Genomic DNA, 20,171 nt, shown 5'->3' with positions numbered 1-20,171 from the left:
ATTCACTTTACCTGGCTGCAACATGTGCACAGGCTATTTTGTATAAGCAATTTAGCATTAAGGCTTTGGGCAACCATTTAAATGTGTCCATTCTGCAGAAATAAGCTGATGGAGCATGATATCACTCTACAGCAGATCACACAGGAATCTCCACACATGATTGCCTATTCACTCTAGTAAAGTCCAAGCTTATTACCTGCCTGTGTTGCGCGGCTCTGTATTTGTTGTCAGTGTGTCACTTGAGCCCTTTAATCTTCAGGTACATTGTTGTTTTGTTTTCAGGACAAAGGGACGAAGATAAAAGCATGGGATGGCCAGCTGAACTTTGTTGTGGTTCATAACATGGCATATCGATTATCATTTTAGGAAGGTACTATCAAACCACATTTTATGAGACAGCATTGTAATAACAGGCTTTTACCAAGTAACTGCTATAATTTCACTCCCTTCCATTTGAATGTAATGGCAGGGTTGGGTGTGTTGTGTACTTATGCAGTCCTCTCTACAGTATATACTGTCTTTTCTCAGCTAATCATTCCAGGACTGCACTTATGTGACACATGTCTTTGGAATTTGATTAATTAAAGGTTTGTGTCAACATAATTTTTTGCCTCATACATTCCTGACATAAATTATAACTTTGACAAACTAGCATCTGTTCTAGGGTCTTCACATCGAGTACAGTACGTTCTGCCAGTGAACACCATGATCTTAACAAATATGTGAGGTTAAGACTTTTAAACAATGTCTACACACTGAGTTTATTATTCAGTATGGTATAATGCACAATGCATTTTGAAAGCAGCAATTTTAATCTTGAAAAATGTCAGCATTTGTCTGTGAAATCTAACAGGGTTCAAAAACATACTGTATGATAGGGCAAACTAGGGCATAGGGCAAAACATACTACCCCTAACTGGATTATGGGTCATGATTTAAACCCATCTTGAGACGAACCAATCAATCATTCATTAAAGACAACCGTTATTAAAGAAAATCTCCCGCAAGTGAACATAAAACAATAGTGCGTGTTGTTAGCAACAGGGTGTACTGTTGAATTGTTATAGGTTATATAATTATCAAAATAGTAAATCCAAAGTAGTCAGTGTGCTGCAAACAGCATCCTGATTGACACATGGCCACAATTTGTCCTCACATTCCTGAAGCAGCAATAATGTCTAGTCCCCTTTCAAGCAAATTGAAGACAAATCAACACTTGGGGTAAAAAGCTTTAATTTTGGCAGCAGAATAGAAAATATCACATTGTTTTCACAATCAGGCACCGAATGTATAAGGCTATGCAAATAAGTCAGCCTCTACAAAAGCAGCAGGACCCACAAAGTAGAATTTATGAAGTATTCCCTTACCACTCTTAATAGTAGTGGATGAGAGCACAGCACATCATCAGGTTATTCTCTATGGAAAGTATGTGCTTCCCTATCCCTGTGCATGGCATAGTAGTACCCATAAATTTTCATTGACATGAAACGTGTGACATAGCAGGGTGCACATGTATGAATGCACGGAAGCCTTTGAATAGCAAGCAAATTATAAAAGTTGAGAAAAGTTTGTATTAAATGAAAGGTAAGACAATTCACAGGAAAATATGCAGAATTTTCTGTGAAGATGAGGCAGATGAATCCTGACATGCTCCCTTGCCAATTGCAATTGAGAGTGAATCTAAGCACCATGGATGGTTGAAACTACTTCATTGGAGAAGAGCTTTAAAGGGCCTCATCAGCATTGGCAGATTGATATAATATTGTAAGAATGCTTGATCATGAATAAAAGTTGTCCAGCATTTAGGCTCTTCATTTAGCATCTTAAATCTGACAGTTTACCTCCCAAGTGGTCTAATCGTGGATCAATGATAAAGGCACTGAATTGTCAGTGATTCAGTTTATATCAATAGACTGATCATTAAAACATTATACCACAATAAATATATCGGAAAAAATTAATTACATCATTAGTGTTAAAGATTATAATACAAGTGGGTGCCAGTTGTAAAGGTGCAGCTTGAGCAGGACAGTAATACTATCATTCATAACTTCATAGCTTTGGTATATACCTGCCTTTTAAAAAAATATATGAGGTTGGGTTTGGAATGATATTTATACACCACAGTAACTGTCCACAGTAACCAGGTAGGACTGATGGATGTTATCTCAGTGCTCCTATTGGATCTTGAAGCATAAAAGCTTTCTTCAACGACTGAAATAATTTCATTCTTTGGGGTCAATCGAACCGAGAAATTAGTCATCTGATTTAAGAGCCATTTGCTCCAGAAGATTGAGTGTCCAGAAGATCCAATGCTGTGGGGCTCAAACAGAACACAGAAAGTTTATTCAGTGGAAAGCAATATGTCTACACCCGGCCCTGGTTTACAGTGGGGTGCAAAAATTTGGGCACCCCTAGTTTGAATGTCTGTTACAATGAATCAGTATGGTCGAAAGCAAACCTGAATTGTAAATGGTACAATTTTAAATGAGACCTTTCTGCCAATTTTAAAGCAAGATTGCTTTTTATTGTCATGTATTACTGTTCATAAATTATAAAAAAGAAAAAGGGCCTTGGGAACCCTTTTGTATTATTCTTTGTTACTTTTAAAAAGATGATTACAAAGACCCAGGTGATTTACTCCTTAGGGCTTTAATAAATCAGGTGAGTATAATTCCAGGGCTGAACTTTTTATTCCAAATTAACTCCATGCCTTCTAAAGTATCCAACTGTAGTGGCTGATCTGTCTGGTGTTAACAACCATGGGTTCCTCTAAACAGGATTTCAAAATGAAAATGGTTCATTACCACCAAGAAGGAGTAGGCTACAAAAACTCTATTCAAACTACCTATTCCAGAAATAATTAGAAAATGGAACATAAATGGAACAGTTGAAGTCAAGGCAGGGTCTGGAAGACCAAGAAAGATTTCAGATAGCATTTCTCACCATACCTCAAAATCAACCACAAACAACCTCCAGGAAAAACGGATGAAGGTTTTAGAATGGCCACCACAGTCCCCAGACTTTTAGTGAAAATCTGTGGAGAGGCCGAAGAATATTTCTGAGCTAGAGGTGTTCCGCCAGCAAAAATGGGAAAAGACTCTTAGCTGGCCACAGGAAGCGTTTACAAGCTGTTATAGTTGCCCGAGGAGGAGTTACAAAGTACTAACTGACAGGGTTCCCAAACCTTTTCATAGGGTGTTTTTCCTTTTGACTAAAAAGTAATCTTGTTTTAAAATTTGAAGAAATGCGTCATGTTAAACGTTATACCATTTAGAGGTCAGGTTCGCTTCTGTTCACTTATTTAAGATTAATTGTAAAAGTATTTTTGACCAGAGTTGCCCACATTTTTCTCCATTCCCAACAAACACAATGTCTGTACTGAGGCCTTGTGCTTTCCTTAGCTATAACGCTTACTTGGTTTCTAGCAGTAGTAAGAGGTTTTTTGCCCACATATATTGTATGGGGGTCAGTGGGGTGGATCTTTTCCACAAAACTACCACAGCAGTGCCAGTTTGGGGTCTTGCTAGCATGCCCATTGAGATACTTTGATATGCACTTCAAACCACTAGGGATAGGATCTAAAAAAATAAAATAAAATAAATAAAATAAAATACATAGAAAACCAAGGAAGTAATTTCAAGTTGCAACTGACATGTTCATGTAGCATAATAACACGGTAAACTAGTGGTGATTTTTCTGAGAAACAGTACTGATGCACTTTAATGATCAAAAGATTATATGGGGGATTGCATGGGGATTTCTCATTTTAGTCTGCTGGCATTAGTGGACAGTTTGGCTAAAACTTAATGTAATGCAGTTTCCATGAATATGAAGTAGGCAGCTGTATTATCACACTAAAGACCACACACAATTCCTTTAAAAGTAAAGATTGATGCTTATGATACCTCCCCATGTACAAGGAACACATACAAATTATCGACAGTGAACAAGACAAGGCAGGTATTTTAAACAATTATGAGAAAAGTTTTTATTTTAATTTTTTATAAATCCTTCTTATGTTAACGTTTTGACACACTAAAACACTAAACACTAAAACGACTCCTGCTACAGTCTTTGGCAAGCAGCCACACCACCTTACATGCCGGTTCTGTCAGGGTCTCAATGCAGGAAAATATGTTGGGGAGACCGGGGCACAAACTAACACAAGGCATGTTGAAACATGCATATTTTGCATTGTTGCATTTGTGGAAGAATGATGGGTTTGTTTTCACTTATGCATTATAGCAATTTGCTTCTCATGTGTGAGTGGAAGGAAGATTTTAAAACTTCATCAAGAGTTAACAAATCTGTGTTTTAGCACCTGATGTGTGAATGCCACAGACTGCAATACATAAGGGATAATACCCTATGAACGAGTCCATTACGGGGAAATAATTGCCCGACAGGGTGGTGTTACAACCCGATGCAAAGCGTTTACCACCCAGAAGGGCAATCATTTCCTCAAAACAGACTCTTTCAAAAGGGTATTATCCCGCTTATACCACGGCTAACGGACCATTATGGACAATTTACTATTTAGTTCAGAAAAAAATGTATTAATTGAAATGCAATGGGAAGGGGAGGAGAAAACGGTCCCTGTTGCTGAGAAAAAAAATCTAAAATTGCCTGCTGCAACTAAAAGCCCACTGCATAATCGGCAATCGGAAATTTCACTAACTCACCATCGCCGAAAGGAAATAAAACATTATACGATTAACTAATGTTAGCTCACAAAATAATAGTAAGCAACTTATATAAATTTGATGTTGTATTCCAGACTTCAGTGCCATGCAACTGAATAGGTCACCAGGTTGGCTATAATCGGACTATTTGCATGAATTAAAAATGCATTGCTTAGTAGCCTACTTTGTGTATGTTGTGTGCATTGATATTTGTTTTTCGCTGACACACCTGTTTGATTGGGTCTTGTTAGCAAGGTTATACAAAAATAATGCACACCTACATGACACGTCTCGACCAATCAGAATGCCGTATTTGCCCTAGGTGTTCGGATACTGCACCGATGGTGCAGTGGGTAGCACTGTCCTGGGTTTGAATCCCGGTCGGTTTTTAGTGCCATGGTATAAACGCCATTTAAATCGTTTTCTTGTGGGTTATAAGGAAAAGTTTTGACATGTCACTAGCAAGCAGAAACTGAACCATTTATAAAAAAATGTTTTGAGGAATGTTCTATATTTTGATTGAAGTTGTGGGTAGTCTATAGCAGTGAGCTCAGAATTTCAGAGTATAGCCAAATTAACATTGTGGCACCACTCAAAAACACAGTGAAGAAGACTATGGCAACATTTTGAAGAGGATAATAAGCAAAGAATTTGGTGCAAACTATGTCACATCAAACTTAGTTTGCCTATAACAGGTATACAATTAAGCAATAACTCACAACAGGCAGTGGTATATTGTTATTTTATTACAGCTAAGGGGCGTTGTTCAGCCTGCTGCACAGCAAAAAACCTAAAAGCGTTAAGTTGTTCCCCGATCTCCCCTATGTAAAACAATTTTAGATGACATGAGTGGAAATGATTACTGATCATACTGATTAAATGGCATATATTAGGATTCCTTGCTACTTTCTTACATTTTCTTAGGTAACAAGACACAAACCTATACAAATATAATGCTTATATTTGCATTGTTTTCCAAAAGCCTGATCATTCTTGACCACATTCCTTTTTGTACAAACAAGCACTAGAATTTATCCACTGCAACAAACACCTGACAATAAAAGAAAATAAAATCAAACTGCTTCCATTTAAATAGAATGTCTTTCAGTTAAAAATAATTTCAGTATTCATGAAAATGGATTCATTACACTTATTCTGTAGCAAGTACATCGTCCCACTGACAGCTTTTGCAGTCTACGCTCGGCAAATCAAACTGCAAAATGAATGGCAAGGGCTAGAGTACTAGCCCCCTCTGCTGTTATTACACTTCATTTTCTGTAATTGAAGGAATGACAAGTAAATACTGAGATGAGGTAGACAGACAAGGTGACCGGATGTGTGGAAAAGATACTCCACTTCACAAACTAGACAAAAATTATTAGTCTTATTGAAAGTGTAAATGTGCAACAGAAAGCCTCATCTGACTTGCAAATGCCATAAATCACGTAGTGATAAACCTTCATAATTTCATTCATTCATAATTCTGATTAATTTCAAATGTTTTTTTGCAACTATTCTCCACGATACACAACAATATTATTTTCAGTTTCATGTAACTTGACCTCATAGAGCAAGCTTGGTGGAAGGACCTTTTCCATGTTGTTCCAGATGTACACAGCCAAGTTCTCAGATGTACTAAACATTTGGGGAAAAACAGTATTAAACATTAACACAGAACATGCATGTACACATCAAAAACAGAAACTTGCAGCCACTTAGGAGACAAGCACATACCTAACAACGTCTGCAAAATATGGCACATCCTTATCCAGGTGTTTGTGATCTAGGGGTATCATGATGACCTCCTAAATGAAAACAAACAGAGTATAACAAAATACATTCTAGACCAGGGGTCTCCAACCCTGGAGAGCTACTGGGTCTGCTGGTTTTTGTTTTCACCTTAAAATGAGCACCCTGTTGAGACCCAGGTAACCAGGTAACCAGGTAACGTGAGTTAATTAATCAATTAGAGCAGTTGATTATAGTTAATTGCAGAGTAACAACGAAAACCAGCAGACCCTGTAGCTCCCCAGGGTTGGATACCACTGTTTTAGACTAATGCAGAAAACATTAGGCAAATATAAAATAATATTATTGGCTGACAAGGTTTATTCTCCAGCATATTGTCATATGTAGGTTTGGCACCAGAGACCATGCACACTACAAATGTTGCAGTTTATAGAAAAAGGGCTTCAATGGCGCTAAACACATTTAATAAAAAGGTCATTTTGACAAAACTCCAGTTAGATTCTTAAATGATTCAGAGTACCATACCCCATTCAGAACTCCAGAGTCTATTAAAAAATGAATGACCCTCTCGCTAACATTCATATCTAGCTAGCAAGATCAAATCTCTACCTCCAGTCTTGGTTGATACAACATTAGTCATTAGTAATCCAGTTACTGATTGGCCGAAGAGACCAGACACCTTCACTAAATTGGGCACTGACTGAAAAGAGAGCATGAACATTTGCAGACACTTTGGCTCTTCAGTTTGACTCTCCTGATCTACAGTCTCACCTCTACTTGTTCGTACTACAGAGCAGCCTACCTCAATATGCTTCTTCAGGTCTGTCAGGTTCATTACCATGCCAGTAACAGGGTCGATCTGACAGAAAACAGATCACAGCCTCAAAAGAGGGTTCTACACCGCTTTGCCCAAATGGCAAAGTTTAACAGTTCTAATTCAGTATGAAGGCATAGTACATGTCTTCATACTGGACAACATTTAAACCATGTTTAAATTCTAACTAACTATAAATTCTAACTATTTTTTCCCCACACAGAATAGTCCCTGTATGGAATAGCTGGGCAGGTCAAGTGGTAGAGGCAGAAACTCAAGTTTGAGACAGTGCTAGGTAGTATCTAGTTTGTAGGTAAGCAGTAAATTTTAGGTACACTTCAGTAGTAGGGGGGTGAGCATTGTTTGGCTCATTGGCCTGTTCTCAATGTCATTTTATGTAGGTCCATGCCATGGTCAAAAATGTGTGATGACTTTCCAGTCTTAGATTTGATACGGGTGTATACAACTTATTTTACCCAATTACCTAAATTGAAGATCTAATAATTAAACTATGCAATAATTGAGCAGTACGTCATATAAACTTACTACACAGTCAACTTATTTAATTATTTTAGAAACAATCGGATAGAATTTTAATTTCTCTAATAGTTAAGTGTAGTTTTGTTGAACCTAATATTATTTCACTCATTGTTATGAACTTAATTTCAAAATATTTTATGCATTTCTTTTAAGTGAGTGAGTCAATAACTTACTTTTCCACGTACAGTCACCTCAACTGAAAAAGGCAGAAAAAGTGTTGAATAATAGAAGCATAACTCCACTTTTAAGAAGAAGCAAATCAATACCTTTATTGATACATACCTAAACAGATACACATTTCAATACATATTGAAAATAAGAAATAATGGACATTTTTCAAAGATGGTGAGCGGTTCCTGACCTTTATAGTTGTGGCCATGACCATTGGGGTTGTTACACTTTCCAAATATCTTCCGGTTCTCTTCATCACTCAGCTGCTTGCTGAAGGGCAAAATAAATAAAATAGATTTATTGGTTATATTTTTAAAGCATTACCGAATGGCCCAGTGCAAAAATGCAAGTGATTGACCACCTGCAAAGAGGTTCCACTCTCATCACCTATTACATCAGATGCTGATTCTGCCTGAACGGCAGTATGGCAATAGGTGTACTGTAGTTGCCATTTACCCACAACTACGGATGCAATTTAGATGCATTTGAATTCATGCAGTTTATCATGATACCTTAAATTTATGGTGTGTTTCCATAACATACCCCACCAAGTTTTTGTTCTATGGAGATTATTGGCAGATTTGGAACCGCTACCTTATTCAATAAAAAAAGGCAGGATCATCCTTCAGTAGCTTTGTTCAGGGTTTGTGAACCCAGGTTCTTGTTCCACGTTTACTGACGAATACCATAGAATAAAGAGCAAACTATCGCCATTTAATTTAATAAATAATCATAATAATAATCATAATAATACAGGTAAACATAACTGCAACCTCAGGATATTGGAGATGGAAGTAAATCTCAAAGTGCAGACTTTCAGCTTTAATTTGAGGGTATTTACATCTAAATCGGGTGAACAGTGTAGGAATTACAGCTCTTTTTATACATAGTCCCCCCAATTTTAGGGGCTCAAAAATAATCGCACAAATTAACAAAATCATGGATTAAACTGTCTTTTTTTATACTTGGTAGCATATCCCTTCCATGCCATGACTTCCGGATGTCCGTTACCGATCAACATTATCAGAATGTGGATATCTTATTTTCAGGTTGTCTTAAAGCGATACTAAAACCCTGCATTTAAATGAATCTCTATGGTAATTGGGGGATGGATTTTGGATATAACTGATGTGAATGTATGCTGATACAGTATAGAACACATTTCTTTAAGTCATCAAGGGTCCAAGGTATCAAATGAGCTTCAAACCGCCAGACATGCAGCAGATATGGATGGATCACTTCAAGGGAAGTTTCTCCTAAATAATTGTCCTACTGAACCCAATGGAAAATGTATTTAAGAGAAACAACCCTTTAAGTGATCAATCCATATCTGCATGATGGTTTGAGGCTCATTTCATACATTGGACCCTTTATGACTTAAAGCCATTGAATGTTTAGAACTTTTTAACGAGGCATTGTCTTATTTGCTACATTTAACTTTAAAAAACAACATTTTATATAGTTTAGATATTGATTTTAATATCGTGATCAAAGCATCAACGACCCACATGCTCTTACTAGCCTAGTCATCTCCACATGCTTCCAATACAATCCAATCAGAATTCACAACACTAGCTGAAAAAATCTAAACAAATCCACGTGAGAACATCTGCAGACATGGAGGTTAGTTAATGAGGTGGAAAAACGAAAAGAGCTATACGATCCAAGTTCTGGGTTTCACCGAGACACTACACAACGAGAAAGGGCTTGGGAAGCCATTGCTGCAGTGGTATTAACATTCCTTTTTATATATATTTCAGCTCAGTGATTTAAATATAAGGTGTAGGCTACAGTATGACCAATACACGCACTTGGCTGTATTTAATAGTGTTGCCAGTTGCTTTTATTCATTTTAATGACGACCTTAACTGTGGTAAAATGTGTCCAAGAATATAACTCTTACATGTTGTGTAGTATTCGTTTTTTTAACACGGAATGCTCTCCGAGAAGCGTCTGGTGGGTTCAGTTCTGCTCAAATCTGCGCGCAATAAGCGTCTGTGCGCTTGCGCGTCTGGTGGTTTCGTGGCGTTATACACTTCAATGGTGTGCGCAGTTCACAATCCCAGATTTAATTAAATGACGTTAGTTGATTGACGTTCGTTAAAAACGACACGCGTAAATTACCCTGTATTCTTTAGTTATATTGTTCAAGCAACTAACGTGAAACAGAGCCCGGTTGGACTAACCAAAATAAAAACTAGCTAACCTTAGATAGCAACATGTATTTTTTTACCCTAACTGAGCGGAGTTGAGTCGGTAGCTCCACTTAGAAAATATAATCACATATTGCAAACCTGTAAACATGCAGCCACATTCGCCAGTGGGTGGGACCGTTTTAATTACCAAACAATCTGTACACATGTAAAATGCGTTTTCCTTACCTGTGCAATCGATGACAGGCACTGAAACTTTGAACCCGGGTTATACATGCAATACGTTCCATATCCTTTTTTTTCTTCTTCTGGCTATAGTTTCCTCCTGTGCTGTAACGTTACAAATGAATGAGATTAGCTATACAGGTAGTCGTTCGCCTTTACGACCGCGAAGAAAATATTGATAAAATATGACTTAAAGATGATTATAATATCATTACACAGTATAATATATGTAAGGTAATTATAACATAGGCCGACTTACGACCGGTCGGTCGGAACCAATTACGGTCGTAAATCGACCACTACCTGTAAATGGATGTTTTATTTTCGCAAGCTCATTCAACAGCTAATTACCTTGTCACGTGGTTAGGACACTCCACGTTAATGTTTCTTCTTCTTCTATTTTGATTAACCGCAGTTTAAGAAAGGGTGCATTACCGCCACCCACTGATCTGGAGTGTGGACTGAGAAGACTTACAGACAAATAATAATAATAATAAGTCATTATAAACCCTCCCATAACTGTATCGCAATTCTTTATCATTTCCCTCGTCTGACTCCCTCCAAGCCCTTTCGCCAAAACCCCCTGTATATCGTCCCCCTTCACATCAGTTATATCCAAAATCGCTTTAGCTGCGTCCACCACCATCCTGATCCTCCCTTGTTCTGTTCCTATCTCGTTTGCACAATGAATCACCAACGCAATAAAAGCAAAAACGCTATCCTTTCCATATGCATGATTTCGCGGCTTCGTTGCTTCTGCATAGCCTATAGGCCTATTATTTTTCTGTGTGCTCGAGTATTTTCCACCTCACTTTCCCTCTTCATTCTTTCACACTGCTTTGCTCCACCTCGCCCCACTCCCTCCACCTCCAAAAAAGCAATATTCCTTTATCGACAACGGAACCCCATTATCCCTTCCCGTAGCGCCTTAACTAAAAACATACAATTCAATTTTCAATTCAAACTTTATTTCAGACTCAGAGTCCAGATGAAAATCAAGACCTAACATACAATGAATTACATAAAAGAGATCATAAAAAACAACAACGTTAGTCAGTCCAAAACTTTGGATTATTAACGCTTTATCCCTCAGTTTTTTCGATTGGCACTCCACAACCTCCACAATTACAATTGCCCCCTCTCCTCTTCATGTGTGCGTAAGGGACACGTTCAATATTAGACCGCCTTTCCTTTTGTATAATTTAGGAATCGTGGGATGTTGAGCACTTTTTCTTGGGACAGGTTTAGGGACGTTTAAAAAAGGGGATTTATTTAATTATACGGAGATCTGCACATAACTCTACCTTAGTCCTCCCTCCTGATTTCCCCCGCCCCTCCTTTCTGATATCCCTATCCTTGTCTAACCCCCCACCCCCCAAAAAAAAAAAAAATTGCACTTATGATGACGACTATATGTTTAGAACAGCATTCCATGTGTATTTCCCTAGTTCTGGATGTGATGCTTTGACTTGTGGTAGAACCTATGCACTTGTAAATCGCTTTGGATTAAAAGCGTCTGCCAAATGACAAAAATGTAAATGTAAGGTAACGTACTGTATGACGAAGACACTACAAAATTCCAGCTAGGTAAGGGACTGGGGTGAATTGATACGACTCACTTTCATTCTGAAAAATGAAACAGTGTCGTATAGGCCTACATTACATGTTAAAATGTTGCTTTGTTCTGGCTACACAACGGTCGTTTGAAATAATATGGAGGACGTTATAGCCTATGATGAGACTATTACAATACATGAAATATAGGCCTACATTTATGACATAAGAATAATAAAGAACAGGCATCTTATAACAAATCTCCAAGACGACATATTCTGTTTAATTTCAGTTTTATGATTTTTTCATTCTCGCTGCGCATTTGATGAGGCGAATCCTTCCAAGTATGGATAAGGCTGTGACAATATAAATCCGGCTCCACACTTTGTAGAAACGAATAACTTATTCAGCAGTTGCCTATGCCTTCTTAAGTGTCTTGCCTCACTCATTGTGAGCTCTGATTCTCTGATAGCAAAACAATAAAAAGTGTAAACATTTACTAAGTTATAGATGTTTTTAGAAGTAATGGCGATGAAATAATTAAATTACATTCTAAAAATATTTGACCAATTTAATGAATGCATGTTAAATTGGATCAATAGGTTCTGATTACATTTACCACATATTGACCAACCAACATAATCCCAGCTGAATGGCATGACAGTGACTTTTGAATTATGGGGAATCCTACTGCATCCATGTGCTGTTCAAACCTCAGTAAAGCACACAGTTGAATTCATTAAACCAGAAGGTACAATGAAATGCTCTTCACTTACCGTTTGTCATGATAAAAAGGGCAATGCTGTGTCATGTAAGCCAGTTGCTTTATTAACAGTAAATATATACACAGATTCTCATGAAGCACATTATATACACATATTTTATGGAACATTTATGGGTAGTTAATTAGCAAGTTGATATTTCACTGATATTTAAAATACATGGACGTTATACTCATATTTATTTATTTTTCCAGCTGTTTTTCTGATATAAAATAGAGTAAATAGTATTGAAAATTCAAATCAAACTGTGTTACATGCACCTTCTGTAAATATTTTAATCCAGAAAATGTGCTATTTAGCACACATAGTCACAAAAGACCATGTTCCCATATCATTAATACTGCTACCACAGCAATGTAAGTGGAAGTAAAATTTTGGTCACTGGCTCATGGTCTACAGTATATACAGACAATGTACAGCATCAAAACATAAGTTAGCAATAATATATTATAGCATATTCCATATACACTCACTGAACACTTTATTATACACTCACTTTATTAGGAACCTATTCATGCAATTATCTAATCAGCCAATTGTGTGGCAACAGTGCAATGCATACAATCATGCAGATACGGGTCAGGAGTTTCAGTTAATGTTCACATCAACCATCAGGAGGGGGAAAAAATGTGATCTAAGTGACATTGACCGTGGAATGATTGTTGGTGCCAGACAGGGTGATTTGCATATCTCAGAAACTGCTGATCTCCTGTGATCTCTGAGGTTGCAGAGAATGATCCGAACAACAAAAAAATGAAAAACCAGTGAGCAGCAGTTCAGTCAATGAGCGAGATCCTAGGAGAATGGCCAGACTGGTCAAAGCTGATAGGAAGGTGACAGTAAGGCAATTAACCACACATTACAACAGTGGTATGCAGAAGAGCATCACGCAACGCATCAAACCTCTAAGTGGATAGGCTACAGCAGCAGAAGACATAATAAGTCTAAAAAATAAGTCTAATAAATACCTAATAAAGTGCTCACTGAGTGTATATCTGCAGGGGGAATCACTGGTGTTACATCATGACCAGTGATTCCCCTGGAGTGGAGTGCAGTAGGAAGTGGAGCTGACATTTTTTGAATGGAGCACAGAGCAGTACGGGTAACACATGCAGTGGAAACACTTAGAGCAATGATCAGCATTTACACCCATTCAGCCCCAATAACATGCTATGTACAGAAGGACTTGAATGAAAAAGACACTGTATGCACACTGAAGTGTTCAGAGACGGGGGTTAAAACTCGCTCTCCTCCAGGATCTCCTCCATGGTTTCCCCCATAGTCATCTCCCCTTCACTGCTGGAGAGGCTTCCGCGGGCGTAGCGTGCCACACCCGTGGGCCGGCAGTGCTGGATCTGCCCTCTGGTCCTGACGGTCACCTGGAGGAGCTGCACATTGGAGGGACCACTGGCCTTCTCACAGTGCCCACTCTGGCTGAAGCCATGGGCAGGCCGTTTTCTCGAGCACTTCCACAGGTATTTGAACCGCGTCCCCTGGAAGCAGTCGTCCATGTCTAAGCGGTTGGCAAAGATGAAGAGCTGCCATCGCTTCTTGAGTTCTGCTTGGACCTCAATATGAAAATAATACCATTTATAAATGAGTTCAGAAATGCGCTATGTAGAAACATATGACAGTATGTTTAGGCAGCCTGTTGCATTTGTGGCTAAGCTACATGACTGGGACCCGGAAGGTTGGTACTTCAAGCACCGTTCATGGCTTTTTATTTACATTTTAGGAACTTTCCTACTTTTCTATAGTGTTAGAACTAATCAGACATGTAAACTCATTAGTGAAAGCAGGATTACAGAACTGTCTTACCTCTCCATTGGCAAAGCAGTATAAGATGGCAACAATGAGGCCCTAAAATGAGACATATCACTTGGATGAATAATGTGTGCAATGTACTAAGGAAAATAATTATAATAAAATGTGAAATAAATCAATGTCTACTGCCAGAGGGAAAGCAGATCCACCTCATCTCACCTGGAAGGAGCTCATTGTGAGATTGATGAAATTGCGGATGTAGCGAGTTTGTCCCTCTACGGATTCATCCGGGATGAACGTGAAAACCACCTCATGAATCCCCAACAATGGAATTAACACCAACGTTGCTTTGGCTAAACTGTCAAAGGTAAGCATCAGGTAATCATCAGGGATGTGTATCCCCAATTTTTGGTCACATGGACAGTAAGGACCATTTGTGAGACTTACCTACACCTGTAGTCAGTGAATTTCCCCTGGTCTGCTTGTAACTTGGAAAGCAGCAATATTATAATTTTGATGAATATGTAAAAAACAATCTGTAATGAAGTCAGACAGATGAAAAGAGATATTTGAGATAATGGACTTGTATACTGTATACTTGTATTTCTGAAAATTGGATGGTAAGGAGCTCAAACCTCAATTTGTAAGATAATTGGGATATAATTAGCATAAAATAAATACTGTATAACACTGCACACATGTCATTATGCCAAGCTTCTTTTTAGAATTCTGAAAGTTGCACTTGATATGCTTGACAATAGACCTTTTAAAAATTATGTGGGCAAAATTTATGATACCATACTTTATCACAAAGGGTGAAAATAAAGTGATGCTCTGTACTATACTTACTGCAACAGATAAGGTTATTGGTCCTTTGATTATCCACCAGATCCATTGTTTCTTATTGGACCAGCATCTAAGAAAATAATTGTGATTAGTGTTTAGTATAAAATTGCCCTGGTTTCAAAATAATCCATTTTTAAAAAATAATCAATAATAAATTCAATATTATCAACATTTACATACTTTTTGATACAATGGACCAAATTAGATCAACATAGCATAGTTCTCATGTAATTATCCAGCCTGTAGCCTAGTGGCTAAGGTACATGACTGGGACCGGGAAGGTTGGTGGTTCAAGCACCGATATAGCCATGATAAGATCCACACAGCTGTTGGGCCCTTGAGCAAGGCCCTTAACCTCACATTGTCCCGGGGGATTATCCCCTGCTGCTTGCTTCTGTTCTTGGTATTTTTAATGTTGAACAAATAATGTGTCAGAAAGAGTATTTTAATACATTTCTCCAATCATGTGGATGCCAGTACAGTGTGACTTATTTGAAGAACTGCACTTATATACTCACCCTTGGTTTTCATACAAGATTTTGGTTACTGTCCAGGGCACTACAAACAAGACAGGAGTTCCTAATGGAAGACAAAACACATCTAATATCTGCCACAGAAAATGTAATTAATCAATGATACCACAACACAAATAAAAACCTCTCTAAGCAGAGGCGCACATGATTTAAAAGTTTGGGAACTAATATGGTTATACTGCTTTTATAGACATACAGAGTGTGTTTTGGAAGGTATACCCCAGCCGATGAACAAGTACTTCTTCAGTAACCGTCTCTTGGTGAGCACTGCAGTGAACAACAGAGTGTTGAGGAATACCCCCTCCACTAACAGCCAGAAGTAATTCCCTCCCACAAAGTAATGCATGAGCACTTGAGTCGCCTTGCAGATTACAGAGATCTGGCAAAAGAAATGTACATGTCACTGATCCAGTTTTGGCACACTGGGAAGCTGGAAATACACAGACAATTCAGTACTTATACTTATGTGTTATTGAACTGAATAAATGACCTACTCAAAGTAATATTATGTCATTTGTAGCCACACATGGCAACATTTTCAACTATAAATCAACTATGGGTTCATGCGATTCCATATATAAAATTTGTGAGACAACATTGTACTTATCTTTTTCTCATAAATAATTATTTTAAGTATTTTTCAAGTTACGTTGTGATCTCCTCAAAATAATATTATACTTAATTATTAAACTTAAGTATATTGTACTTAACTGGTTTTCTTTCTCTTATTTCTGATTTATTTTATTTTTGGTGTTCAGTTACTTAGTCCTTGTTGCTTCGTTCTTTCATTTCTGATTAATCATGCATGGCCTACATATTCATGACACTTATTGTATGTCGCTTTGGATAAAAGCATTTGCTAAATAAATAAAAATGTAATTGTAATTATAGTGCAAAATTCTGGGCCGTGTGCCAATGCAAACTCTCTCTACAAAAACATGCCTATATCACAACAATTCCATGTAATGCAAAGAATAACAAAAACACATATAAAGATAAAGATAATACCATTGAATTGGAATATCCATTCCAGCCAGTTTCATCACTGGGTAGGTTAGTGTACATGACATGGAGGATTATTTCTTTTAGAATGATGGCTGCTGCACGTAATATGAATGACACAAACAGATTTATGTGGATGTAATTTCTTGTGCAGTGAAGCTTCCTGTTGGCCCAAAAAAAAACCCAAAAAACGAAATAAATATTTATATATAAAAAATATACATATAAATACTTAATAGTTTCACATGTTTGGTCATTGTTATGGATTGGTATGGTGGAAATTAAATATGGATGCACAAACAAGGTCAACACCTAGGACATAGTAGAAGAATTTCTGTCCAGTACAATGCATGCGAATGTATTATATTTATTTTGAACCTATTGCAGCTTATTTTTAGCTCGTAGAATAATGACAATAGATGAGACCATAAAAAAATGCAAAACACAATTTGTGATGGATACAGAGGTGAGAAAGCATAAGAGTTTTCTCAGGTGCTGCCGATGACTACAGTGATACACATGACTGTACTGAAGCTACACTGACAGAAATACCAAGTTTCTCTGTATCCCTCACAGCGTACCTCAGCACAGCCAGAATGAAGACCGCCAGTAACAGAGAGAAGAAAGACAGGGAGTATCCGATGATGGAGATTATGCGCAGGGCTGACAGCGGGAGCACATCTTCTTCCTGTAACGACAAATCCTTCTGTAAGGACAGATATACTGCAAATATGTTAGGGAGACACTGTTCTGTCAAGTTAAGTCAAAGCCAATATCGGCTTGTTACAAAAATAATAATAATTATGTGATCCATCTATCTCGGTAGTAAAAATGATTAGGGTCACCTTTTTTTCATAAAGCGCATAACCTCCAGGGATTTGAGCTTGCAGCACATTCAATTTCCTTGTGGGGTCCACATATGCATTAGATTAGCATTATCACCTGACAAATTCATTGTCTCGTAAAATGTTTTCTAACATGTGGAGATGATGAAATTAACCCAGAAATGTCAAACAAAAAGTATTTGAGTGACCAAGAACACCAGTATACTCACATGTGTATATACTGTATATATGTATACACATAGACTGAGCAGTTTGCAATTTATCAATACATGTACACAAAATAACAGTTGATTGACATTTATATAATCTACAGTGTAGTTGGATGTATCATTTGTCAGCAGGGCACAGGAGAGCTTTGAGCAGCAGATAAATATCATCCATGATTTGACAGATGAAAAACATTCCACTAGAAATTCCATGCATTTTCTCTATAAGCATGTCATCAATGGCGGGGAAAAACAGCTTCGGCATAATATGTAGCACAGGCATCACAAAAAGCATATATAGTTGGAACTTGTGAAGCTGAGAGCATTACTATGGTCACAGATGAGTCAACAGATATACACTCACTGAGCACCTTATTAGGAACATCTGATCACCTTCTGATCACCTACTTATTCATGTGAGTATCTAGTCAGCCAATCGTGTGGCAGCAGTGCAATGCATAGAATCATGCAGATATGGCTTCAGTTAATGTTCACATCAACCATCAGAATGGGAAAAAAATGTGATTGCAGTGACTTTGAATGTGGCATGATTTTTGGTGCCAGACTGAACTCACAACACATCATAACTCTTAAGTGGATAGGCTACAGCAGCAGGAAACCAATAAGTCTAATACATACCTAATAAAGTGCTCACCACATGTAAATTATGTTTTTCAAGTTATAGTTGTTTTGCAAATATCATTGTAACGTGGCAATTGTCTTATCTTCGTGGATGACTGGGGAGCTGCAATGTGATTATTGTTAACTGACCACTTGCTGGGTGATAACTAAAATGCAGGTGCAAAAACTGATTTTGAAAAAATGTTGACTCTCAATATGATGCATAAAGCACAAAAGGTGCTACAATGAAACCTCACACACTTATGTATGTGAATGGAATTGTGGCAATAATTAAATATCGTGTTCACAATATATTAAAGTGGCTTGTTGAGCGTAAAGGTTCAGGTAGCAGTGATTCATTTTCTTCTGGTTGCGCCACTGTTGACCTGTACCTGTTTTCTGAAGTAATGTGGGTTGAAGCACTCTGACTGGTCCCGCCACACATCTGTGGAATTTTTTATCTTCCGCCAAGTGCCTGTGGGGGTGCACTCCCTGTACACGTTCTCTGAGCCTCCTGCAAACAGTGGAACACGTGAGCTTCGCCCATCCTGCCATGTGAATGCCTGTTTTGTTTGTTGAAAATAAATTCCTTTTAAAAAGTCATAGCCTTTTAAAACAAACAATAATTTAATCTTCATACAAAGAAAAAAACACATGAGAAATGTTTGATTATACATACAGCATAGATTCAAATGAAGAAAAAATTTATTTGTCCCAAACATTATGGAGCTCATGGTAATTCAAAGGAATACATGTCTGGCCACATGGCTTGGATCACATGAATGCCTGAATATCTTAGACCTTTTCAGTTGTGCAATAGCAGTCTCATGGCTGGCGTTTCACAGACAGTATTGTTAATGTTCATTTTGCATACACAAGGACACTGTATTATTTGCCATCTGTCCTTCGTCTTCGCTGATGAATGTTACGTTATTCAGTTTATTTTTCCTATAAATGGCTTTCCTGTTTTATCTGAGGCATGAACATGTCTTTAACATATTAGGCCTAATGGGAGACTGTGGTACACATGGGAGTGAGATAAATAGGGTGTTTACCCTCATTAATCCAGGGTAGATATATGGGACAGGGCACAGACACGTTGCCAGGGGATGAGTGTGGCCAACAGACAAAAAGGTCAAATGTCCCATTGCAATAAATTCCTGAAAAGACAAAATGCTGTTCATTGGTAGCCATATGTTTAAACTGTACAGAAAGACATTGGGCAGCTGTGGTTCATAGTTCAAAATAACAGCTCAACTGAGTCTTTAGAAACCAAGGATAACATTTTTGTCATTGAATCATTGCAAGTTCAGAGTTTAACTACAAGTTATGCAAGAGCAGTTTCTCTATTTTTACAGCCTGAGCTGAGTGCAGTCAGTACTCACCAGTTCTTGTGAAATAGGTGGCTGCTAAAGATTTGGTGCAATTTTCTTGATATTCAGCCCGTTTACTCATGACATCCTCAAGTACTGAGCCCATTGTCTTCAAAAGATATAGAAAATAAATTGAGAAAAGAGAAGGGAAAATTACTCATTCCAAAATGTCTTAAGTTCATACATTTGAGAATACTTTGAAACTGATACACTTTGGTATCTACTGAGTAGATGTTAAATATATCAGAAATAACTGTCCACATGATGGCAGTGTTTAAGCGAATGTCAAAATGAAAAAGATGTTTAAA

At 37.6% G+C, this 20,171-nt stretch overlaps 2 protein-coding genes across 4 annotated transcripts; both read right to left on the bottom strand.

The window, feature by feature from the left end:
* Positions 1 to 1,216: 1,216 nt before the first annotated feature.
* On the bottom strand, positions 1,217 to 10,769 carry pts (6-pyruvoyltetrahydropterin synthase). Of its 3 annotated transcripts, none has more exons than XM_061222687.1 (7): positions 10,689 to 10,769; positions 10,341 to 10,442; positions 8,150 to 8,229; positions 7,962 to 7,984; positions 7,237 to 7,293; positions 6,420 to 6,490; positions 1,217 to 6,320 (listed from the first exon to the last, which is right to left on the bottom strand). In XM_061222687.1, the coding sequence occupies exons 2-7, from the start codon at positions 10,400 to 10,402 to the stop codon at positions 6,197 to 6,199; spliced, it is 417 nt and encodes a 138-aa protein (XP_061078671.1). In that variant the 5' UTR covers positions 10,403 to 10,442; positions 10,689 to 10,769; the 3' UTR covers positions 1,217 to 6,196. The 3 variants fall into 3 exon arrangements, with proteins under 3 accessions (XP_061078671.1, XP_061078689.1, XP_061078679.1); XM_061222705.1 differs by lacking the exon at positions 10,689 to 10,769 and adding an exon at positions 10,641 to 10,683; XM_061222695.1 differs by lacking the exon at positions 10,689 to 10,769 and adding an exon at positions 10,597 to 10,681.
* Positions 10,770 to 13,908: 3,139 nt separating this feature from the next.
* Positions 13,909 to 19,969, bottom strand: LOC133122943 (glucagon-like peptide 2 receptor). The gene is made up of 12 exons (XM_061233236.1): positions 19,876 to 19,969; positions 19,546 to 19,650; positions 18,883 to 19,004; positions 17,400 to 17,506; positions 16,825 to 16,981; positions 16,036 to 16,195; positions 15,802 to 15,862; positions 15,287 to 15,353; positions 14,885 to 14,973; positions 14,657 to 14,795; positions 14,492 to 14,533; positions 13,909 to 14,241 (listed from the first exon to the last, which is right to left on the bottom strand). Exons 1-12 carry the CDS (start codon positions 19,967 to 19,969, stop codon positions 13,909 to 13,911), a joined length of 1,476 nt encoding a protein of 491 aa, XP_061089220.1.
* Between the last annotated feature and the right edge of the window lie 202 nt (positions 19,970 to 20,171).

The sequence above is a fragment of the Conger conger genome, chromosome 2 (assembly GCF_963514075.1).
Source record: "Conger conger chromosome 2, fConCon1.1, whole genome shotgun sequence".
In the NCBI taxonomy this organism is placed as follows: domain Eukaryota; kingdom Metazoa; phylum Chordata; class Actinopteri; order Anguilliformes; family Congridae; genus Conger; species Conger conger.
The sequence above is the reverse complement of the archived record's forward strand: the minus strand, read 5'-3'. Positions and strand labels throughout refer to the sequence as shown.